A 26,492-nucleotide genomic window follows, 5' to 3' on the forward strand; every position below is an offset into this window, starting at 1 on the left:
CAATGATTGACAGCTGCCTCTGATTGAGAACCATACCAGGCCAAACACAGAAATACCAAATCATAGAAAAACGTAGACAACCCACCCGATTCACGCCCTGACCATACTAAAACAAAGACATAACAAAATAACTAAGGTCAGAACGTGACACAGGGAGACATAGTGGCGTGGTAACGCGTGTGCAAGCCGTTGCTCCCGACGTCACTTGGGTGCACTGCAGCATCCACAGAGAGGCTCTTGCTGTCAAGGGAATGCCTGACAGTTTGAAAAACATTTTGGACACTACAGTGAAAATGGTTAACTTTGTTAATGCAAGGCCCCTGAACTCTTGTGTATTTTTTGCATTATGCAATTATATGGGCAGCGACCATGTAACACTTTTACAACATACAGAAGTACGCTGGTTCACGAGGGGCAAAGTCTTGACACGTTTTTTTTTACTTGTCTGACCGCTTGCATGTTGACGAGTTTCTCACACAACTGGCCTATCTGGGTGATGTTTATTCTCACGGCCTTTCAGGTTATGTCGATGTAGGACTCATTTTTCTGTGGATATAAATACTTTTATACCTGTTTCCTCCATAATCTTCACAAGGTCCTTTGCTGTTTTCTGGGACTTCAACTGTATGTGCATCCTTCCAAGCACACCCTTCTCATTAACCCGTGGTGAGTTATTCACAACTGTTGATTAACAAATAAGGTTATATATATAAGATGGCTAAATAAAGAGCACAATTATTGATGATTATTATGTTATGATTTGTGCCCTGGTCCTAAGAGCTCTTTGTCACTTCCCATGAGCCGGATTGTGACAAATACTCATTTTTATGTTTAATAAATGTATTGTATAGTGTGTGTGTGTAGCAGGCTTACAAGGGTGGCAAAAAACAACATTTGAGAGTGCGCTGACCCTGGTGCTAGAGGGGGTATGAATTTTTGAAGGGGTACGGGACTATAAAAGTTTGGGAAGGATGAGAACAGAGGAGAGTCAGCTTTCACATAGCGGAGAGCCTCTGTAACACAGAGGAGAGTGGTCTCAGTTGAGTGAGCCGCCTTGGTTAGGGTGCGGTGGAATTATTGTAATCAAAAGGAGATTTGTTCAAAACAATCTAACTTTATTATTTAATTACTGCAGTAATGGATCTGGTCGGTAATCACCCGTGGAGGTGATCACTGAGAACGCAAACGTGCTGGTTTGAGCCACAGCATTTTATATCAAAGTCCATCCTCCTTCAGTCTACATGACAAACAACAGATTTAAGGAATGGGTCACAAGGTTAAGATTAGTATGAAATATACTTATAATTCACTGCAGACAGTATGTCACTGTGTTGAGACCAGTGTCTGTCCCTGGAGTCATCTCTCCCTGGTACCTTATAGAACAGAAACATTAACTCATGCTCTGGAATGCGGTATCACCCTAAGACATCGGAAAATCTTCTAGAGGTCCATCCTCAGTAGAATACACACAGATGAGAGTTCTAACAACCCCTTATTCTGCTGCATAAAACAACCATTTGATGCAATAACAGCATTATAACATAATCATGTAATTTCCACCATAAGGGTAAAAAAGATTGTTCTGAAAGAGCTAATGTGAGTTGGTGAGTGAGAGCATGCTCAAGTGTTTTGGAAAGAAAAGAAAGAAGGGAAACCGGTCTGTAGTTTTTGACATCAGAGTGGCCGAGTGCTGGTTTCTTGAGGAGGGGAGTGACTCTGGCCATCTTGACGTCAAAAGGGATGCAGACATCGGTCAGGGATAAGTTGATGAGGGAAGTGAGTAATGGGAGGTAGTCTCCAGAGATGGTCTGGAGAAGGGAGGAGGGGAAGGGGTCAAGTGGGCAGGTTGTTGGGTGAACATCACTAGTCGTAGGATTTCATCTGGAAAGAGAGGGGAGAAAGAGGTCAAGGTGTAGGGTAGTTCTGTGAGGGTGGAATCAGTGGGCTCAGTAGGCTACAGGTGAATGAGGAGTGGATGTCGTCAACCTTTTTTCAAAGTGGTTGACAAAGTCATCCGCAGAGAGGGAGGAAGGAGCAGGTGGAAGATTAAGGAGGGAGGAGAACGCAGAGAAGAGTTTCCCAGGGTTGGAAACAGAAGCTTAACATTTGGAGTGATAGAAATTGACTTTAGCAGCAGATAGAGAGGAAGAGAAGGTTTCGAGGAGGGAGTGGAACGATTCATGAATTTTCTTCCATTTCTGCTCAGCTGCCTGCAGCCCTGTTCTGTTAGCATGCAGTGCATCCACAAGATTTCTGTGATTTTTGCAACGATTCACACTTTTGTAACTGATATGATGACTCAATCACTCTTACTGAAATCCATACAAAAAGAAGCGGCTGCTGCTACAACTAGGGTAATCTTAATTGAGTGGAAAATGATTAAGGACTCACTGAAATTCTAAAATCAAATGTGAGAAAAAAAGACAACAGTCTACTGTATGTATGAGGCATTTTTTTACCCAGTCGCTGTCAGTCAGGAAGTCTGCTTTGAATCAGTGTGACAGTGCAGTTGTAGCCTTTGGCAATTTCAACTGAAGTGAAACATGATTAAGTACATTTTGAAATTCTAAAATATAATGTGAAAAAAGACAACAGCTTCATTGTCAGTGGTAACTAACATTCAACCGATCATCTCACTGAAACTCTTACTTCTAGAAATCCCTAAATAATTTATCACATATATATTTAACCAGGGTCACCTCTGCATGAGTACGCTAAAACACTAAAGGTTTCACTCCGCTCTAACCCCACTAGAAGAGCTGTTTTTCCTTTTAAACAACATTGACCTCAAAGAGAGTAATGGGTCCAGAGGAAGATATCAGGGCTCATAACAATATATCAGTAAGGGCCTAGAAGAAGACAGACCAACTGAAAGGTTCAACCAAGGTCACAGATAGATTAATTAAAACATACAAAGCATATATTCCTTAAATAAATAAAGACATGTAGAAGCAGATAACCTGACGTTGCATCAGTACAGTTAAACTCACTCCTACATCAGTGTGTTTATGTGTGTGTGTTTTGGTTTTACTATCCTTGTGGGGACATTTCGCCAGCTATTTCACGCTTAGGGGTTAGGTTTAGGGTCAGGGTTAGAATTAGGGTTATGGGTAAGGGATTAGGTTTTGGGTGAGGAGTTAGGGTAAGGTTTATGGGTTTGGGGTTAAGGTTTGGGAAAAACTACATTTTTCTTAACCTGAGCACAAGAAAGCGAAGGTAACCTGCCTAAATTATTACTGCCCCGTAGCACTCACGTCGGTAGCCATGAAGTGCTTCGAAAGGCTGGTCATGACTCACATCAACACCATCATGCCAGAAACCCTAGACCCACTCCAATTTGCATACCGCCCCAACAGATCCATAAATGACACAATCTCAATCGCACTCCACACTGCACTTTCCCTCCCGGACAAAAGGAACACCAATGTGAAAATGCTGTTCATTGACAACAGCCCAGCGTTCAACACCATAATACCAACAATGCTCATCATTAAGCTAAGGACCCTAGGACTGAACACCTCACTCTGCAACTGAATCCTGGACTTCCTGACAGGCCGCCTCCAGGTGCTATGGGTAGGCAACAACACGCTGATCCTCAACACTGGGGTCCCTCAGGGTTGTGTGCTTAGTCCCCTCCTGTACTCCCTGTTCACCCATGACTGCATGGCCAAGCATGACTCCAACACCATCATTAAGTTTGCTGATGACACAACAGTGGCACCGACAACGATGAGACAGTCTATTGGGAGGAGGTCAGAGACCGGGCAGTGTGGTGCTGGGACATCAACCTCTCCCTCAATGTGAGCAAGACAACGGAGCTGATCGTGGACTATAGGAAAAGGAGGTCCGAACAGCCCCCCATTAACATCAACAGGGCTGAAGTGGAGAGGGTTGAGAGTTTCAAGTTCCTTGGTATCCACATCACCAATGAACTATCATGGTCCAAACACACCAAGTCAGTTGTGAAGAGGGCACAACCACACCTTTTCCCCCTCCGGAGACTGAAAAGATTTGGCATGGGTCCCCAGATCCTCATAAAGTTCTACAGCTGCACCATCGAGAGCATCTTGACTGGTTGCATCACCGACTGGTATGGCAACTGCTCGGCATATGATTGTAAAGCACAACAGAGGGTAGTGTGTACGGCCCAGTACCTCACTGGGGCCAAGCTTCCTGACATCCAGGACCTACAGTACCAGGCAAAAGTTTGGACACACCTACTCATTCAAGGGTTTTCTTTATTTCTACTATTTTAATAATAAGAATAATATAATATTATTATAATATTAATAGAATATTAGAATAATAGAGAAGACATCAAAACTCTGAAATAACACATATGGACTATGTCTCATCGCTACAACTCGCTACTACAACAATTGGATACCACGAAAAAGGGGTAAAAAAATATATATATATTTTAACCAAGAAAAAAATATATAATATTTTAAGAAAATAAAGGTAAAAAAAATGTATAATATTTTAAGAAAATAAAGGTAAAAAAATATATATATATTTGCAGAATTAAAGGACACCAATAAGAAGAAGAGACTTGATTGGGCCAAGAAACACAAGCACATAAGACCGGTGGAAATCTGGTCTGATGAGTCCAAATGTGAGATTTTTGATTCCAACCACTGTGTCTTTGTGAGACGCAGAGAAGGTGAACAGATGATCTCCACATGTTCCCACCGTAAAGCATGGAGGAGGAGGTTTGATGGTGTGGGGGTGCTTTGCTGGTGACACTGTCAATGATTTATTCAAGGCAGACTTAACCAGCATGGCTGCCACAGCATTCTGCAGTGATACGCCATCCCATCTGGTTTGCATTTAGTGGGACTATCATTTGTTTTTCCAAAGGACAATGACCCAACCCATCTCCAGGCTATGTAAGGGCGATTTGACCAAGAAGGAAAGTGATGGAGTGCTGCATCAGATGACCTGGCATCCCCAATCACCCACCCTCAACCAAATTGAGATGGTTTGGGATGAGTTGCAGAGTGAAGGACTGATGAGGACCACAGAGTGAAGGAAAAGCAGCCAACAAGTGCTCAGCATATGTGGGAACTGTTGGAAAAGCATTCCAGCTGAAGCTGGTTGAGAGAATGCCAAGAGTGTGCAAAGCTGTCATCAAGGCAAAGGGTGGCTATTTTGAGGAATCTAAAATCAAAAATATATTTTGATTTGTTAACACTTTTTTTGGTTACTACATGATTCCATATGTGTTATTTCATTGTTTTGATGTCTTCACTATTATTCTACAATGTAGAAAATAGTAAAAATAAAGAAAACCCTTGAATAAGTAGTTAACTAGGCAGTGTCAGAGGAAGGCCCAAAAAATGGTCAAAGACTCCAGTCACCCAAGTCATAGACTGTTCTCTATGCTACCGCACGGCAAGCGGTATTGGAGTGCCAAGTCTAGGACCAAAAACAGCTTCGACCCCCAAGCCATAAGACTCCTGAACAATTAATCAAATGGCCACCCAGACTATTTACATGGTAATCAACTAAAGAGTCTAAGAGTATAGTGTGCTGATCTAGGATCAGTGTTGTCTCTTAAATCATAATGAATACGAGTGGGGACCTGATCCTAAATCAGCATTCCTACTCTGAGACGCTTTGTGAATACCGGCCCTGACCTGTGCCAATACCTGCTGTTCTGTTTTTACTGGTGGCATGTCCATGTTTGAGGTACTGCATATTGTTCCATAATAGTGTTGAGTCATGATAAACTGATGATACACTATTTTATTACATAATACAAAGTACTGAAATGCAGTTCCATCCCGTGATCATCGGTATATTGCCTTTTCCAATGAGTGCATATCTTAATATTTTAGATTACAAACGTTGGAATATGACCTTTAGCTCCTGACAAGAAGAAAATGGCCAAATTAGCATTTTTCCTGGCAGCCCGTGGCAGTGTGCTAGCTGTGCCATGTGATTAGCATTTTGATTAAGAGACAAACAAACAGAGAAATAACACATGCATAAAGAGAGCTTAGTTAGAGGGTGTCATGCCAGTGAGCCACACAGGACAACTAGACAAACTGACAAGATCCAATGTAGAGGAGGAATTAAAAGTCCACTTGAAGGAAAGAAATATTGGCTGCAATAAGCTGTTTTAATCAGAGGTGAAATGGAAGCTGCAGTGATGTGTCTCACTTGGTAGAGTATGGCACTCGCAACACCAGGGTTGTGGCTTCAATTCCCATGGGGGACAGGATGAAAATGTATGCATGCAGTAAGTCACTCTGGATAAGAGTGTTTGGTAAATGGAAGGCAGGCAGACTCTACTTCTGCCAGCCTTCCATAGTAGTTAGCTACCGGTTCGTCTGGTTAAGGAACACAAGCTGCTTTACGAAGTTAAAAACAATAGTATTAAGTAAAACAATAGTCTCTAGCTTTGATTGTCTTTCTCCCCCTTGAGTGTAGAAAAGTAGGCTGTCTTGCTCAACCCTCCCACTTTCCCAATGTCATTCCATAGTCAGGTTCTGACAAGCCTCTCTCTTTCTACAGAGAAAACCGATTTTTTCTAGCCCTAACTGTTCAAAAGCTATGACCCATATTACCGGTGCTAGGTATTTTTTAAATTATTATTATTTATTAATTTAAAAAATTGCCTTAGGGACTCGTCACTCGACTCGTGACTCGACCATTGGTGACACGGACTTGGACTCGAGCACTGGGCACTTGGGACTCAACTTGGACTAAAAGTTTAGTGACTAAAAGTTTAGCGACTCGTCTATATCACTGGGAAGAAGTACCTAAGACAAACACACAAGAAGGTGGTAGGTAGCCTAGTGGTTAGAGCATTGGACTAGTAATTGGAAGGTTGCAATATTGAATCCCCGAGCTGACAAGGTAAAAATCTGTCGTTCTGCCCCTGAAAAAAACACTGTTCTCAGGCCAACATTGAAAATTAGAATTTGTTCTTAACTGACTTGCCTAGTTTAATAAAGGAAAAAAAAAAAAAAAGAATAGTCAAGTGCGGTTTTGTGTGGTTCAGCTAATAATAGCTTAGTCCTAGCAACACCAGAGTTGTGGGTTCAATTCCAGCTTGTGTCACATACAGTATATATACAAATATATGCACTCACAGAACTGTAAGTTGCAAGTCAGCTAAATGGTATATAAAAGTTTGCAGCATGGATTTTGCAGATAAAATCTCTATTGGTTGTTCTCTGACAGACTGTGTTCTCTCTCTTTCTTCTTCTCCTGATATATAACCTAACGTCCTAGTCCTGTCAGGAACAACACAATATGATTCATTACCCCTTTAGAAAGAAATCAGAGTCTTCCTCCCCTTCCTCTCCGCTACCTTCCATCCTGCTAATTACTAAAACTAGCTGACCTTCCCTCCATCTCTTCACCCCTCCACCATAGGCTGCATCCCAAATGGCACCATATTCATTATATAGGGATATATTAGGAAGGGAATAGGTGGCTATTTGGGACACAGACCCAGTCTCCTGGGCACGGTGCGGTCAGTTATCATTTGCGCTGTAGAGATGTGGAGGCAATGTATTACTTTCTGCCCCATTCCTGCCCACTTTAGGAGAGGCAGCCCCTGGGCTCAGCTCCACCAAAAGAAGAAATAGGCCTACATGCGGAATGTGAATATATTTGCTGCATTCACAGAAAGAAAGATAGAGAGATAGAGATATAGAGAGAATGAGAGAGAGAGAAAGAGAGAGAGGTGTGAATATGCAGCATATTTCACATATTTAACAATTAATTGATTTAGCTAATTCTACTTTGTAAACAGTTTATATAATTATGTAACCTTTGACCAGAAAACATCTTGCAGTTAGTTAATGCAAGTAATGTACTGTTTATAATATGCCAAATGCATTGACTGATATACTCCATAAATGCCAAAGAAGTTGGTTACAGTCAGCATCACTTATTCATATCATAGTTAGATAGTGTCAGTGATATCAGGTTCTCCCTCTGGGTGTGAAACAGTAGTGTTGTGCTGCTAGACAAGGCTCATCATATCACTGTCAACAGTGTCAATGTCATTGTTTCCCCATCACATGGCAGACAATTATCTTCCAATAAACTGAGAATGATTAGAACCATAGCTACAGGACAGGACAGGTGGACGGCTGACGAGGAGATACAGTGTCTCTGTCCCAAATAATACCCTACTCCATATAGTGCCCATAGGGCTCTGGTCAAAATGAGTGCACTATAAAGGGAATAGGGTGACATTTGGGACACATACAGTGCTTAAGCATCCCATAGATCACCTTCACACTGAGTTGGAGGCTCTATAAATCATACCAGACAGAATGGGACTAATTACAGGCTGCACCCCAAATGGCACCCTATTCCCTATATAATTCCCTTAAAGCAAATGCTAAAACGTATTTTAAATATTTCAAATACATTTTTAACCCAGGTCTGCCAGTCACCTAAAAAGCTATCTCATCTCACTACACAATAGCAGTCACAGGGACAGGGACCATATAGGCCTATCCTAAGTGTTTGCACAAGAGCGAAGTTTGCAGTGATAATAGCTTATTACTTTATAGTAGATGGCGATTAATCAACCCTGAGTTCATTTCAGCCTAACAACAACCCCGCACGACTTGATTTGGAATTGAGGAATGGGGCTGGGGATCATATTGGCATGATAATTTGTGAATGAATAAAGCAAGTCCATTTCTTCACAATCAAAATAGCTTATTATTAAATTAACTATACCCAGTGGGGAACCGTGAGGGCATCCTGCGCCTTCAGAGAGGCCCTAAGGATTTATAAAATAATTGTTGTAGTTTTAAAATATAAAATGTTGTTTTAATTTCTATTTAATCTTTTCAATAATTTTTCAATGGTATTGTAATTATGTGAATATTTTCATTGATATTCTGATTTAATCTTGCGTTGGAAAGGAAAGGATTAACGGGTGAAGAGAAAAAATATCCAATCAGGATTTTTCTTTGGTAGTCTCTGGGTAGATAAACCTGGCTAGCTAAGTCAGCCATTGGCTAAGCACTCAGAAGCTAGATAGAAGGCAGCTGCAATTGAGGGAGTTCTATTAACCTGAAAAATGGTGCATCGGTCTATGGACCATGACGTGAACGGGAAAAAGAGGTAAGGGAGGGGCACCCTTCTCAAATCGAACCGTAATCTGCCCCACTCAGTCAAACTAGTTTTCCTTGGGAAGCAGATAAAGCATCTTTATCAAAAGCAATCACTTTTGCATGTGAAAACACAGATTCCTACTCATTACTCTACATGCTTAATGTTTTTGTTTTGAGCCGACTTAGCTGTGGACTTTGAACAGGGCACCTGGCTCACACCTAGAGACAGACCTGTTCTGAAACTAATTCCAAAACTAATTCCAATCACTTTTCACCCGGTGCAAGATAATCGAATCACCTCACTCAACTGTATTAGTGCAGAAGTTTGGAGCGACAGTTGTCTTAACCAATCACATTTTGACTTGTAAAAAAAAATAATGGAAAGGCAGACAGGTCACTGCAATTGTGAACAGTAGGTGTCCTAAGGTCTAGCTAGTAGCTAGCTAGCTTTAGTTGTAGGTTAGTTAAAAGTGTGTAGCGTCTGCAACAAGTGTTATCGAAGAGGATGTTGATGCTAATTTGTTGGCTTTGCCCTTTTCAAGATAAACTAACGTTGGATTAATTGTTGCCTCTAGGGCAATTTATGTGAATGTTGATGAGCATATTGATATGTATAGTGTACACTAAGTTTACAAAACATTAAGAATACCTGCTCTTTCCATGACAGACTGACCAGGGGAATCCAGGTGAAAACAACAGTATGATCCCTTATTGATGTCACTTGTTTTTCCCCTTCAATCAGTGTAGAGGATGGGGAGGAGACATGTTAAAGAAAGATTTGTAAGCCTTGAGACAGTTGAGACATGGATTGTGTATGTGTGCCATTCAGAGAGTGAATTGGCAAGACAAAAGATTTAAGTGCCTCTGAACGGGGTATGGTAGGTGCCAGGCGCACTGGTTTGTGTCAAGGTTCGTAATGTTTTGCACACTCAGTGTATATTGATGTGTTAGATGTGTATTAATGTGAAAGAGACCTTGGTCTCAGCATGAGTCCCTGTACATTCCCTCGTCTTTTCAGTTCGCTGCAGCTAGCGACTGGAACGAGCTGCAACAAACACTCAAACTGGACCGTTTTATCTCAATCTCTTCATTCATTCAACTCAATCATGGACACTACTACTGACAGTTGTGGCTGCTTTGCGTGATGTATTGTTGTCTCTACCTTCCTGCCCTTTGTGCTGTTGTCTGTGGCCAATGATGTTATTACCCTGTTTTGTGCTGCTACCATGTTGTTGTCATGTTGTGTTGCTACTATACTATACTATATGTTGCTGCCATGCTATGTTGTTGTCTTAGGTCTCTATTTTTGTAGTATTGTGTTGTCTCTCTTGTCGTGATGTGTGTTTTGTCCTATATTTTTATTTCATTTATTTTTATTTTGAATCCCAGCCCCCGTCCCTGCAGGAGGCCTTTGGCCTTGTGGTAGGCCATCATTGTAAGTAAGAATATGTTCTTAACTGACTTGGCTAGTTAAATAAAGGTTAAATAAAAATGTAAAATAATAATAAATAAAGGCTAAATATCCAAATATAGTAAGCACATCTAAATAGAAGACATTATTTTGATACTTCATAAAACTTATGTCATTAAAGATAAGCATTCTGCTCTAAGAGCTGTATAGTCTACTAATAGCCAGAAACATGCGAAAAAATGGTTGTCACTTAACTCTGCCCTGCAGTAAAATGTGTATAAAGAAGAATCTGTCAATGTCAGACAAGATCCAAAAAGTGGATACATACAGTCATTCGGGCGGCAGGTGGCATAGTGTTGGGCCAGTAACAAGGTAGCCTAGCGTCGGGCCAGTAACCGAAAAGTTGCTGGATCGAATCCCCGAGCTGACCGGGTAAAAATCTGTTGTTCTGCCCCTGAAAAAGGCACTTAACCCACTGTTCCCCAGTAGGCCGTCATTGTAAATAAGAATTTGTTCTTTAACTGACTTATCATCCACTTATTGTAAAATTATCAAGCAGCATTCTGGACACTGTTAGCAGATCAGCTCTTCATTTTAAACAAAACACATTTACCTAGAAGACAACAAAAGACAAGACTTTAAGTCGGAATAATGGATTTGTAAAGGATTATCTCATGACAACAAAGCTTGTAGCCCATTGACAGCATTATCACTAGGCTGCACAAAGCGAAACCGTTAGCCCACTCTTCAATCGTACTCATTGCCTACAATCAAGGTGGACTGACCAGCCTGAAAACGATCACTGAATCGGACTCAGAAATCGAACTTAAAACCTCATAATTATATGGAGAGATGTCCTTTTATTTTCTTTCTTTCTTTTTTGGATTCAATGCATGCCATGTTTAGCCACCATGGAAATTATATGACATTACTTGACACGAAGCTATGGATTTATTTCCTAACAGGTGGCATGTGTGCAAGAGCCAAGACAAATTAATAACATGTGCATTACTGGTCCGCAAAATAGGAGAACAAACTACGCTCGACGATGCTCAGTTGACATAACATTCTCGCATCACAGCGCAGTCAAGCTCGCTTTCAAATTCTGAAGACACAGCATAACACTTTTATTGCAATTCAACTTTCAAATAACTTTCAACTAAGAAAATTGCTTCCAAAAACAGACTTCGCGTAAAATGAAAGAATAATGCCCCATGTCTATTATTTCAGTGTAAGGATGTAAGGAGTTCGTTAAAGTGGGAACGTCCAGTTGACTCCATCTATTTACCTTGCAAATGGTTCGGTGTGAAATGATGAGGAAATCCGCTCAAATCCATTTGATAATAACTCACGTCTTGCAGTGTATTGCATTACCTGTAGATACCCTTGGATGTCAGGAAAGTAAAACCGTCTCCGTTTTGTTCTTGCCGGTTGTTCCAAACGCCTTCTCCACTGACTCGCGCTCAGAATGTTTGACTGCGATGAGCTGCATGCGCTTGCTCTGCTTTGACCAAAAAACCTTCACGCATGCTCATCCCAGGGCGGAGGCAGCAATAGCAGACCTACCTGAGCCCGCGCAGTAGACTATGGTCTACATTAAGCTACCAGTACTCTGTCTTCCTGCTCTAAAAAAAAGTGTTTTATTTCTCTCAGCTTTATTTAAAAAATTCAAATATTTTGACATTAATCGCTGGTGTTTACTATAATAAACATGCGTAAATGCGCACAGTTATAAACTATATTTAAGTATTCAAAATAATAAAATCAACATTAACAATCTATTGGGAGATGAGACTTAATTGTATGCTACAGTTTTGGTCATCCTGTAAACCTACTATTTTAGAAGTTAAATGCAGGGTTCAGAACACAACCCACACACTGAGGTCTTCCTCTCCTCTCATAAACTTCCTGTGGTCGAGTTAGTTAGGTGGTTCTACACCCTCTCCTTCTCTGGATTAAAATGTATTCATGAGTAAAGCCACTTGAAAATGCACACACTTAGTGTGTTCTAGTAAAATAGTTAGAATACTTACAGTACCAGTCAAATGTTTGGATACACCTACTCATTCCAGGGTTGGTCTCTATTTATAAAATTTTCTACATAGTAGAATAATAGTTAAGACATCAAAACTATGAAATAACACATATGGAATCATGTAGTAACCAAGAAAGTGTTAAACAAATCTAAATATATTCTACATTTGAGATTCTTCAAGGTAGCCACCCTTGGCCTGGATGAAAGCTTTACACACTCTTGGCATTCTAATGAGGAAGTCACCTGGAATGCATTCCAATTAACAGGTGTGCCTTGTTAAAAGTTTATTTATGGAATTTCTTTCCAAGTCCATATTAAGGCAAAAACAGCTTAAATAAGCAAAGAGAAACAACAGTCAACCAATACTTTAAGACATGAAGGTCAGTTAATGGGGAATATTTCAAGAACTTTGAAAGTTTCTTCAAGTGCAGTCGCAAAAACCGTCAAGTGATATGATGAACTGGCTCTCATGAGGACCGCCATAGGAAAGGAAGTCCCAGAGTTACCTCTGCTGCAGAGGATAAGCTCATTAGAGTTACCAGCCTCAGAAATTGCAGCCCAAATAAATGCTTCACAGAGTTCAAGTAACAGACACATTTCATTTCAACATCAACTGTTCAGAGGAGACTATGTGAAACAGCGTGAATCAGGACTTCATGGTCAAATTGCTGCAAGGAAACCACTACTAAAGGACACCGATAAGAAGAAGAGACTTGCTTGGGCCAAGAACCATGAGCAATGGACATTAGACCGGTGGAAATCTGTCCTTTGGTCTGATGAGTCCAAATTGGAGATTTTTGGTTCCAACCGCCGTGTTTTTGTGAGACGCAGAGAAGGTGAACAGATGATGTGTGGTTCCCACCGTGAAGCATGGAAGAGGAGGTGTGATGGTGTGGGGGTGCTTCGCTGGTGACACTGTCAGTGATTTATTTAGAATTCAAGGCACACTTAACCAGTAAGGCTACCACAGCATTCCGCAGCGACACGCCATCCCATCTGGTTTGCGCTTAGTGGGACTCTCAATTGTTTTTTAACAGGACAATGATCCCAAACACACCTCCAGGCTGTGTAAGGGCTATTTGACCATCCAATAGTCAAAGGTGCTTCATCAGATGACCTTGCATCCACGATCACCCGACCTCAACCCAATTGAGATGGTTTGGGATGAGTTGGACCGCAGAGTGAAGGGAAAGCAGCCAACAATTGCTCAGCATATGTGGGAACTCCTTCAAGACAGTTAGAAAAGTATTCCTCATGAAGCTGGTTGAGAGAATGCCAAGAGTGTGCAAAGTTTTTATCAAGGGAAAGGGTGGCTACTCTGAGGAATCTCAAATTTAAAATATATTTTCATTTGTTTAACACTTTTTTGGTTACTACATGGTTCCATGTGTGTTATTTCATAGTTCATAGTGAGACACTTCTTCAGCAACAAGTCAGTTCGTCAAATTTCTGCCTTCCTAGAACTGCCCGGGCAACTGTAAGTGGTGTTATTGTGAAGTGGAAAAATCTAGGAGCAACAATGGCTCAGCCGCGAAGTTGTAGGCCACACAAGCTCACAGAACTGAACCGCCAAGTGCTGAAGCGCGTAGCGCATAAAAATTGTTGTTATAGCAGCAGCTCCTTAATAATGCCCATGATTTTGAAATGAGATGTTCGACGAGCAGGTGTCCACATACCTTTGGCCATGTAGTGTATCTTTGTGCCTCTGTCTTATGTATGCCCCTCTTAATAAGCTCATAGGTAGTAGAAAGCCATTACCAATTTACAGCTGCTTTCATTCATTCACTTTACATCTACTATCTGTGAGACTGGCAGTAAAGGTTATATATCACATAACTACGATATATTGGATATCATATATATCCTTTAGGGCACACTGTAAATACTTCTCAAACTAACTAACATATGTTGTTGTTATAATGTTACGTATTCTGAAGGGTTAAATAGGATAAATGTTCATGTCCGTAAGGGGGAATATTTTCTTAGGCAAACAGTACTGCTGTATAGAAAAAATACAGTGTACCACAGGATGCTGGTGGCAACTTAATTGGGGAGGATGGGCTCGTGGTAGGCTGCTGAGGGGAGAAGGCTCACAATAATGACTGGAGCGGAATTGGTGGGATGGTATCACATACATAAAACACGTGTTTCCATGGGTTTGATGCCATTCCATTTGCTCCGTTCCAGCCATTATTATGAGCCGTTCTCCCCTCAGCAGCCTTCACTGCAGTGTACATGGCACAATTAAACATCTACACAATGCATACATTGCACGTTACCCATGCCATATACAGTACATTGTACACATCTTGTGCCTAAAATATCAAACAGATACCTGATTGTTGCAAAGTTAGTCGATCTACAATCTTATCTCCAGCACATCCAAGAGACAAATGAGAAAAAGTATGAAAATCTGTAGCCTGCATCTAAAACTCCTGCATCTAAAATTACCTCCATTCACAGAGGTGCTACATTCCTTTCAGATACTGGTGCCCCTTCACTTTACTTCCATTCACTTCTACAGACATAGGGCCCGACTCAGACTTAGGAAATGTACACATTTCCCTCTTGCTGGCCAACAGATACTTTCTTGGAGTGTTCATTCAATAGGGTTTTCAGCACATTATCTAAAGCCATCCAGTTAAATTTGGTGAACCTTTAATTGAGTTTTCTCGACAGACTCACTATAAATTATGGAGAGAATGTTTCAGAATAATAGGGATCAATGAAATAAATCCATGAATAAATAAAATCAGTAAAAAAAAGAAACGCCCTCTCACTGTCAACTGTGTTAATTTTCAGCAAACTTAACATGTGTAACAGTATAACTTTAAACCGTCCCCTCACCCATACCCGGGCGCGAACCAGGGACCTTCTGCACACATCAACAACTGACACCTACGAAGCGTCGTTACCCATCGCTCCACAAAAGCCGCGGCCCTTGCAGAGCAAGGGGAACAACTACTTCAAGGTCTCAGAGCAAGTGACGTCACCGATTGAAACGCTATTTAGCGCACACCGCTAACTAAGCTAGCCGTTTCACATCCGTTACACATGTGTAAATATTTGTATGAACATAACAAGATTCAACAACTGAGACATAAACTGAACAAGTTCCACAGACATGACAAAAGGAATAATGTGTCCCTGAACAAAGGGGGGGGGGGGGGGGGGGGGTCAAAATCAAAGGTAACAAACAGTCAGTATCTGGTTTGGCCACCAGCTGCATTAAGTACCCCACTCTTCCACCAAGGCACCTGCAAGTTCCCAGACATTTCTGTGGGGAACGGACCTAGCCTTCACCCTCCGATCCAACAGGTCTCAGATGTGCTCAATGAGATTAAGATCCGGGCTCTTCGCTGGCCATGGCAGAACACTGACATTCCTGTCTTGCAGGAAATCACGCACAGAACGAGCAGTATGGCTCATGGTATTGTTATGCTTGAGGGTCTTGTCAGGATGAGCCTGCAGGAAGGGTACCACATGAGGTAGGAGGATGTCTTCCCTGTAACGCACAGCATTGAGATTGCCTGAAATGACAACAAACTCAGTCCGATGATGCGGTGAAACACCGCTCCGGACTCTGACGGACCCTCCACCTCCAAATCGATCCCTCTCCAGAGTACAGGCCTCGGTGTAACGATCATTCCTTCAACGATAAACGCAAATCCGACCATCACCTCTGGTGAGACAAAACCGTGACTCTTCAGTGAAGAGCACTTTTTGCCAGTCCAGTCTGTTCCAGCGACGGTGGGTTTGTGCCCATAGGCGACGTTGTTGCCGGTGATGTCTGGTGAGGACCTGCCTTACAACAGGCCTACAAGCCCTCAGTCCAGCCTCCCTCAGCCTATTGCGGACAGTCTGAGCACTGATGGAGGGATTGTGCGTTCCTGGTGTAACTCAGGCAGTTGTTGTTGCCATCCTGTACCTGTCCTGCAGGTGTGATGTTCGCATGTACCGATCCTGTGCAGGTGTTGTTACAAGTGGTCTGCCACTGCGAGGATGATCAGCTGTCCGTCCTGTCTCCCTGTAGCGCGGTCTTAGGTGTCTCACAGTACAGACATTGCAATGTATTGCCCTGGCCACATCTGCAGTCCTCATGCCTCCTTGCAGCATGCCTAAGGCACGTTCACGCAGATGAGCAGAGAGCCTGGGCATCTTTCTTTTGGTGTTTTTCAGAGTCAGCAGAAAGGCCTCCTTAGTGTCCTAAGTTTTCATAACTGTGACCTGTATTGCCTACCGTCTGTAAGCTGTTAGTGACTCATTGTCATCACCAATTGGTAGATAAAAAAATATTCTGATCTTGTATATTATTTAGGGTTAGGAAAGTATTTATGAATAATAAAAAGACAGGTTCGGATAGGCTTTACACCAAAAATATATTGGTGAATCAAAAATACAGTGGTTTGATTCATCCTGAAAGTTGCCATATTCAATTGCTCAATCCATTAAATATTGGAAGGTGAGAAAGTGTTCAATAGTGGTTAACAGTAGCCCTATAAATCTAACCTAATAAACCTCACTAATCACAGAACTGTGATGACAATGGTCCAGTCATCGATAACTGTGCGCCAGGCTCCAGATTTAAACTGCTACCTATGGTCTGCATTACACAATGATTCAAATTTAAGGAAACTAACACTAAAGTGACAGTTATAAATGTATGTGGGTATAATTAATGGTGGCTACCGATAGTACTAATATTTAACACAATACAAATTGTAAAGAACACAAAGAGAAGTCCAGGCATATTATTAAAAATCCGACCATCACCCCTGGCCATTTTGATGAAATGTATCACTAGCCACTTTAAACAATGCCGCTTTATATGTTTTCATACCCTACATTACTCATCTCATATGTGTATACTGTACTCTATACCATCTACTGCATCTTGTCTCTGCCGTTTGGCAATCACTCATTTATATATGTTTATGTACATATTCGTACTCATTCCTTTACACTTATGTGTATAAGGTAGTTGTTGTGAAATTGTTACGTTATGTTACTTGTTAGATATACTGCATGGTTGGAACTAGAAGCACAAGCATTTCGCTACATTTGCATTAACATCTGCTAACTATGTGTATGTGACAAATACATTTGATTTGATTTGATAAAACATTGTAGAAATCATAAATCAACTCGGTAGGTTTGGCACTCAACTGTCATTTGCACATGGCTACAGAAGCCTATAGCTTGGGTCTCCAAATTTCCTCCCTGCAGGTTATAAGGCCAGCATTTCATAAACTTGGTTGATATGCTTTAGTTTGCTGCCATATTACTGGTTTCACATTTGTCACGAGCGATCATGAGGTAAAATAGATCTTAAACAATTGTCATTTATATTTACAATCCCGTATTAATAGTTCAGCCTCTTATCAATTAGTAAATGAGAGTGCATGGAGAATAGTGATATTTCTATCAAGGGATGGAACCGTTTCAGGGAACAGATCAGAAAACCAGAAAATAAATACATTATTTGAGGAAAAGAATACGAACCAGAAATGAAAGTGATCTATACTGTTCTGGAACATTCCAAGCATTTTATTTCCAGTCCCACAAAAATTGCCTATGCAAAGCCCTCACTGTCACTCAGAAACTTATTGCAGAGTCTGCCTGCCAGCTGGAAATCTTTTCCAGTGGGTGTGGGTGTGTGTAGTAGGGTTGAATGGCAGGAACCCGGTTACTGAGATTTACAGAGATTTACCAACCAAAACCACTCCCTTTTCCCAGGATAAACAACTGTGAGAAACTGGTAAATTATAACAAATGCTTTATATCAAATCAAATTTTATGGGCCTTCCTCTGACACAGCTGAGTATATAGGTCCTGGATGTCAGGAAGTTTTGCCCCAGTGATGTACTGGGCAGAACGCACTACCCTCTGTTGTGCCTTACGGTCAGATGCCGAGCAGTTGCCATACCAGGCGGTGACGCAACTGGTCAGGATGCTCTCGATGGTGCAGCTGTAGAACTTTTAGAGGATCTGGGGACAAATCTTTTCAGTCTCCTAAGGTGGAAAAGGTGTTGTCGTGCCCTCTTCACAACTGTCTTGGTGTGTTTGGACCATGATAGTTGGTTGATGATGTGCACACCAAGGAACTTGAAACTCTCGACCAGCTCAACTTCAGTCCCATCGATGTTAATGGGGGCCTGTTCGGCCCTCCTTTTCCTGTAGTCCACGATCAGCTACAGTTTTGAATTTTGCGCCCTGCACTTTCACTGGCTGTTGTCATATCAACCCGTTAACGGGATTGCAGCCCTAAGTTAATGACTCCAACCTAAGTGTACAGTGGGACAAAAAAGTATTTAGTCAGACACCAATTGTGCAAGTTCTCCCACTTAAAAAGATGAGAGAGGCCTGTAATTTTCATCATAGGTATACTTCAACTATGACAGACAAAATGAGAAAAAAAATCCATTCCATTGTAGGATTTTTAATGAATTTATTTGCAAATTATGGTGGAAAATAAGTATTTGGTCAATAACAAAAGTTTATCTCAATACTTTGTTATATACAAATCAAATTTATTTATATAGCCCTTCGTACATCAGCTGACATCTCAAAGTGCTGTACAAAAACCCAGCCTAAAACCCCAAACAGCAAGCAATGCAGGTGTAGAAGCACGGTGGCTAGGAAAAACTCCCTAGAAAGGCCAAAACCTAGGAAGGAACCTAGAGAGGAACCAGGCTATGTGGGGTGGCCAGTCCTCTTCTGGCTGTGCCGGGTGGAGATTATAACAGAACATGGCCAAGATGTTCAAATGTTCATAAATGACCAGCATGGTCCAATAATAATAAGGCAGAACAGTTGAAACTGGAGCAGCAGCACGGCCAGGTGGACTGGGGACAGCAAGGAGTCATCATGTCAGGTCGTCCTGAGGCATGGTCCTAGGGCTCAGGTCCTCCGAGAGAGAGAAAGAAAGAGAGAAAGAGAGAATTAGAGAGAGCACACTTAAATTCACACAGGACACCGAATAGGACAGGAGAAGTACTCCAGATATAACAAACTGACCCTAGCCCCCTGACACAAACTACTGCAGCATAAATACTGGAGGCTGAGACATATACTGTACCCTTTGTTGGCAATGACAGAGGTCAAACGTTTTCTGTAAGTCTTCACAAGGTTTTCACACACTGTTGCTGGTATTTTGGCCCATTCCTCCATGCAGATCTCCTCTAGAGCAGGGATGTTTTGGGGCTGTTGCTGGGCAACACAGACTTTCAACTCCCTCCAAAGATTTTCTATGGGGTTGAGATCTGGAGACTGGCTAGGCCACTCCAGGACCTTGAAATGCTTCTTACAAAGCCACTCCTTCGTTGCCTGGGCGGTGTGTTTGGGATCATTGTCATGCTGAAAGACCCAGCCACGTTTCATCTTCAATGTCCTTGCTGATGGAAGGAGGTTTTCACTCAAAATCTCACAATACATGTCCCCATTCATTCTTTCCTTTACACGGATCAGTCGTCCTGGTCCCTTTGCAGAAAAACAGCCCCAAAGCATGATGTTTCCACCCCCATGCTTCACAGTAAGTATGGTGTTCTTTGGATGCAACTCAGCATTCTTTGTCCTCCAAACACGACGAGTTGAGTTTTTACCAAAAAGTTATATTTTGGTTTCATCTGACCATATGACATTCTCCCAATCTTCTTCTGGATCATCCAAATGCTCTCTAGCAAACTTCAGACGGGCCTGGACATGTACTGGCTTAAGCAGGGGGACACGTCTGGCACTGCAGGATTTGAGTACCTGGCGGCGTAGTGTGTTACTGATGGTAGGCTTTGTTACTTTGGTCCCAGCTCTCTGCAGGTCATTCACTAGGTCCCCCCGTGTGGTTCTGGGATTTTTGCTCACCGATCTTGTGATCATTTTGACCCCACGGGGTGAGATATTGCGTGGAGCCCCAGATCGAGGGAGATTATCAGTGGTCTTGTATGTCTTCCATTCCCTAATAATTGCTCCCACAGTTGATTTCTTCAAACCAAGCTGCGTACTTATTGCAGATTCAGTCTTCCCAGCCTGGTGCAGGTCTACACTTTTGTTTCTGGTGTCCTTTGACAGCTCTTTGGTCTTGGCCATAGTGGAGTTTGGAGTGTGACTGTTTGAGGTTGTGGACAGATGTCTTTTATACTGATAACAAGTTCAAACAGGTGCCATTAATACAGGTAACGAGTGGAGGACAGAGGAGCCTCTTAAAGAAGCCTCTTAAAGAAGAAGTTACAGGTCTGTGAGAGCCAGAAATCTTAATGGAGGGCTTATAAAATGTATTTCATGTATAGCTAGCTCATCAGGCTCCGTTAGCATCAGGCTTGATTTTTTATTAAATTTCCAATCAAATTCAGACTTTTGAATTACACTTCTGGTTTTGTCGGGAAATAGCTAAAAAGTTATTTATTTTTGGGATGGAACATTTAGTAAAATACCAGGAAAATATTCAACCATAGTGTGTAGGCTTATCTACCCCTCCTCTCTGAAGTATAGGTTACCATAGCCCGCCTTACAAGCGTGATTGGCTTACCCAGTGATTTTAGCCATGTACCTCTACTGGCAGCACAGTGTGTGAGATAGTCTTTCATTATGATTAAACCATGCTGTTAATGCAATATACAATTTGCTCTTAAAGACTTTCCTCTACAGATTAAATAGTTTACCCTCTCCATAGCACGCTGCTCTATCCGCACTGATTGGTGAAGTAATTTAATGTTGAGCTAAATGTAAAAACAATTTCGATTTCAGAGGTTTAAAAAGGAACAGAAAAAACTATATTAACCAATACTTTTTGGGTGTTTGAACCCGTTCAGAATTTTTATTTTGCTGGTCAGAACAATGGAACGGAACAAAAAATAATGGTTCAGTTCAGAACAAAATTATTGGAAAATCCAAAACGATTTCTAATAAAAAATAAATTAAGTAAATGTTGTTCCACTTGGAACCGATGTTGCTCGACCTTATTCGTTTCATCAAGCGTAAAGGTGGTGGAATTATGAAGAAATGAAGTCAAAACCAGAATACAGTGTATCTGTAGACACATCATCCCAAACGGGAATTACGTTCCATTTACTGACACTTAACTCGGGTCGGAATTCCCCCCAAAGAGACTGTTCTGTCTCGGGAGTTGAGCAGTCTTAACCCAGTGCAACTGATAACGGAAAAGCATGGTTCTATCATTCCTCGCATCTTATCTCCTTGCTTCTTTTTCAACCTTACTGGAGTTCTAAGGTCCCTCCTATCAGACCTTCTTATGCAATGCATTCTGAGGATGGTCGATGCAAGGATTCAAGGAAAGATTAAATGAGAAAGAGTCACAGATTCCTTCAAGACAACCCACTGAGACTCAACCAGGCACTATAATCTGCAGTATGGGAAACTTGTCTATTGTTCTCCATGAATTCTTAACCGTTTGTATTAATCGTAAAACAGTTGAAATGAAACCTATTCTTCGCTTGGAATCTAATATTTGAAAAGGAATACATTGCGCAGGAAAACATTTGAGGAACACTGGTAGTTAAAGAATTTAACAGCATAACAAAACGAAAACACTGGCATCATGGTCTTCCTTCCTAGCACAGAACCAACCAAATGAATTAAAATATTAACAGTGCTAGTCCTTTTTAACAGAATATGTAGTCTATGCTGATTTTATAATTTCTATTGTGCTTCTACTTTTCAGTTACATCTTAAAGCAAAGCTTGAATCTGCCTCCTATCCACTTCTCCTCCACTAGGCAGGATTCTACTGACAGACATCAGTTCATTCCAGTGATTTCCCAGAGTTCCGTATTCTATCCCAACGGAAGAAATCTTCCATTCTACTAGCCAAAACACAAATGAAAGATGACCCAGTTTTCGTGGTACCCTGTGGTATTTTGATACATACAGTACACCCTTAGGGAGAATGCTGAAGGTCAAATAAGGTAGGCTCTATCTGGAGATCAGTGTGAAGACGTATGTAAATTATGTAAGAGGCATGTATTCATGCATATTGTATACTGTGGGTGATAATGACAGGGTCTTGAATTCATTCTTGCAAGTATGTTCAAAATGAATAATGTCAGATTTGACAAGATCGGATCCTTGAATTGATCTGTGTTAACGATCACCTGCTTGGTGTCGAAAAATGGCAGCGATTCAAACATTTTATGAACTGGCTGATGTTCTTCAATCACAGGTGTTCAGGTTAGACGGCACCCAATGTTTTTAAGTGGACAATGTGTGGCTCAGTCGGTAGAGCATGGAGCTTGAAACACCAAGGGTCATGGATTGGATTCCAGCTGGGGCCAGCCATACGTAAAACGTATGCACGCATGACTAAGTTGCTTTGGATCAAAGCATTTGCTAAATTATAAGGACACTGCCATGCATTGTTCTGGTGTATTTCCCCTCTAACCTGTTTCAATATAGTGCAAACAAGTTCAGTATACTGTATAATATTTAGTAATAAATCAAGTACAATTGAACTGTTGAAAGGTTTTTAATATGTTGTCTCATTCTTTTTACCCCCCCCCCCCCCCTCCCCCAAAATAGGTTGCATCAGATACAAACTTCACACATTTTCTTAACATTACCAGTCTTACATTGATAGAACCCACAGAAAGAAACCTTCATATATACACTACTTCTGCAAGCAGAGCTTTGTACTGTTATTGTTCCAATACAACCGCTGAACCATTTCTAAGAAAGACATTTCATTGGGCGATATAAAACATACATTTTATGCATAAACTGTATACATTGAGAGGCACAGAACTATGGCAGAGGATGAGATGGATGAGTCCAATTTACAACTGGCTTATGAACAGCATGACTACAGCGTAGGCTCTGTTTCAACGTTCACACTAGCACACTACTTAGAATGAAGTTCTGGACATGTACTTGTAGTATGCTAGTATGGACATTGGAATGTAAGCCTAGTACATTTCCTTTTTGAGTAACGTCCGTCCGGCTATCTCCGTCTACGTGGGGAGCTATCCCTGCTCCGTTCCTCGTTTCTCCTGGGTTCTCTGTATCTGTCAGAGTGATGGCGGTTCTCCTTGTCCGCCCGCTCTGCTTGCTGCTCCACCCCGTTCCTGTACGAGTTCCTGGAAGAATCTGTGTCTTTCTCCTTGCGGCTGCTCTTCTCCCGTGACTTTGACCTCTCTCTGTTTCTGTACCTGGCTGGTTCCTTCTCAGGGCTGCGGTGTCTGACTCTGTCATGGTCAGCCTGGTCAACCTGGGGGGCTTGGTGTTTCCCATCATATTTCCCCCCATCGTCCCTGTTGTGCCTGCGGGACTCTGGATGTCTGTCACTGTCCTCGTAGTCTCTGCCTCTGTCAGGCCTGCCACGAGGCTGCTCCTCATCTTGGTGCCCCCCACGGTTGCGGTGGGGTCTCTCATACATGAGTTGCGGCGCGTCTTCTTCTCGACCCCGGTGGCGAGAGAATTTGTGGTGGTCCTCAGGCTCTGGTCTACTCCCACCACGCTTCGCCGCCTCCTCATCGCTACTGCTGTCATTGCAGCGACGGTTGTCGTTTCTCGGGCTCTTATTGGGCCGTTGCTCCAGTGGTGACTTCTGATTTGAGGAGGTATTTTTGGAAGAAGCCTTGGACTTGGTCATCTTGTCTTTCTTCTTGTCTTTGTCACTCTTCTTATTTTTTCTCTGGCCCTTGCTCTTCTTACGCCTCGATTCAGAATCTGTAAAACAGTAAGTACGTCTTAGAAGCACGAGATAATTCCAGATTTTGAACCAAAATCTGTTAAACATAAGCAAAGAACCTAAATAAATCCAGAAGCATGAAAACAGCACACCGCATTGCAATCCAATAGAGCGAGACATTATATATGCTGTAAAATAAAATAAAATGACAAGAAAAATCACCCAATGACAGTCTGTCATCACCCAACATCTGCACACACAGGTTGTCCCCCAAATGGCACCATATTCCATATATAGTGCACTTCTAGGCCCTGTTCAAAAACAGTGCACTAAATAGGAAATAGGGTGCGATTTCGGACACAACCTGTGTGTGCAGATAATGTGTGGCGATGACAGACTGCTTTTAGCAGGTGCCTGGAGTGCCCTACTCTGCCATGTTAACATGTCACTCTACCCTACAGAGAGCAGGCCAGGGACACCCAACACCACACCAGTCAAACAGTCACCAGACTGCCAGAGCACTGACTGCAGGGAGGGTGTATTTGTATGTGTGTGGCCATTGCAGGGACTGACTGACTGACTTTACATGCATGTTTTTCATATATATTTGCATACAAATACACAGGATGAATGGTAAATAGCCACATCAACATCACAGCAGGAAACACCTCTAGTATCTCAAACAGGCTTGGTATCATGATCAGGACAATTGAGAACCAACAGAAGCTCAGAGGACATTTCAGTGCCATTGGACATTTCAGTGCAAGGGCATTTCAGAACTATTGATTTGATGTGAAAGCAGTGATTGTGTAGAGAACGTCTTTCTCCAGGACAATTGCTGCTCTCTTCTCAAATAGGACATTTCAAGTTCTGCTCTGACAGACATTTTTCTTTAATTGAATAAGTGAATACAGACAGGTCCTCAGTTGGCTGTGGTTGCATGTCATCAGCAAGGGACTCACACGAAAAGCCATCTTAATGTCCCACAATCAAACAAGAGGTTGCCTAAACAGGTCTTTGGATTAAAACCTTTGCAAAATGGAATTTGGGGAGAAGCATTTTCCAGGGAAACAGTGAAGTCCTTCAAACATCCAAGTTTAATTTCAATAGAGCTGGTCAATTAAAATAATTAGCATGCCGAGTGAGAGGGACTGAGTACAACACAGTGACATTCTTCAAGGTGAGGCAAGCGATGACCCATAACCCAGGCGCGCGCACACGCACACAAGCAACAGGCTGTGCCACCCTCACATCAGGGACAGGACCTCCCCGACACAACACAGGCATTTTAATTAGGTAGAGGTGAATGTGGAGGGCAGACAGTTAATAAATACTGAACTATCGAAGGATGAATTAAAGGACAAGCACTTTGAATTCCTCAGAAATAATTCAGATATTGCTGTTAGAAGAGGGCTGGTTATAAATTGATTGCAACTACCTAAGTGTTTCAATAAAAAGCCTAGTTAGGGTAGCCTGGTCCCAGATCTGTTTAAACTGCTGTTTGTGCTGACAATGACCAAAGTCAATACAGTTTAAGAAACAGCTCTGGGACCAGGCAACTGTAAGGGTGGTAAAATGACTGTACCCGAGCTGCTGCTGGATGAGGAGGAGGAGTCACTGGAAGAGTCAGAGCTGTCACTGTCGCTGCTGTCACTGTCTGAGGAGGACGAGTCAGAGGACGAGTCGGTGTCAGACGACTCCACTTCCTGGTTCTGGGTCATGATAATCTTGGGGGCGTTCTTTAGATGCTCACGGAGCTCATCCCTGTGGTAATGAAGAGGAGAGATAGAGCAGGAGAGAGAGCGAATGAAAGAGGAGAGAGAAGGAGCGAGTGGAAATTATGACACTGGCAAGAGATCACAGGAGGCTGGTTACGCAATACACCAGCCTGTTATAGATGCCAAGGTTGTGAGTTCAAATCACACAGGGATCACAACACAGAAGGTTGGTGGCACCTTAATTGGGGAGGACTGCCCTATAAAAATCAGTTTTATTTTTAAATACATTTAGTTGATGACCTATAAGTTCAATACATTTTGGGATATTGTTGAATTCCGTTTTTGTTGTGTGGATTAAGTGATTCAGTCTGCGTTCTCCGTATCAGATTTTATAGTGCCCTAGTAATGGCCGGAGTGGAATGAGTCGAATGGTATCAAATACATCTAGTACATGGTTTCCATTAGTTTGATGCGATTCTATTCACTCCGTTCCGGCCATTATTACGAGCCTTCCTCCCCTCAGCATCCTCCTGTAGATCACAAACATACATCAAATCTATGCACACATTGAGCTGTCGCTTTGGGTGAAAGCATCTGCTAGG

At 42.0% G+C, this 26,492-nt stretch overlaps 2 protein-coding genes across 3 annotated transcripts in view; both read right to left on the reverse strand.

Moving 5' to 3' along the window:
* Nucleotides 1-11,971, reverse strand: part of LOC110520312 (zinc finger protein 385B) — a 156,995-nt gene extending 145,024 nt beyond the window's left edge. Inside the window, exon 1 of the mRNA XM_036974819.1 lies at nt 11,792-11,971. Coding sequence (XP_036830714.1) covers nt 11,792-11,840 — 49 coding nt within the window. The 5' untranslated portion in view covers nt 11,841-11,971. The remainder of the gene's footprint in view (nt 1-11,791) is intronic.
* Nucleotides 11,972-23,000: 11,029 nt separating this feature from the next.
* Nucleotides 23,001-26,492, reverse strand: part of LOC110520314 (pre-mRNA-splicing factor CWC22 homolog) — a 51,736-nt gene continuing 48,244 nt past the window's right edge. For both annotated transcript variants that reach the window (XM_021597545.2, XM_036974821.1), the window contains 2 exons: nt 25,758-25,936; nt 23,001-24,210 (listed from right to left, as the gene is read on the reverse strand). In XM_021597545.2, coding sequence (XP_021453220.2) covers nt 23,483-24,210; nt 25,758-25,936 — 907 coding nt within the window. In that variant the 3' untranslated portion in view covers nt 23,001-23,482. The remainder of the gene's footprint in view (nt 24,211-25,757; nt 25,937-26,492) is intronic.

The sequence above is a fragment of the Oncorhynchus mykiss genome, chromosome 3, assembly GCF_013265735.2.
Source record: "Oncorhynchus mykiss isolate Arlee chromosome 3, USDA_OmykA_1.1, whole genome shotgun sequence".
Lineage (NCBI taxonomy): Eukaryota > Metazoa > Chordata > Actinopteri > Salmoniformes > Salmonidae > Oncorhynchus > Oncorhynchus mykiss.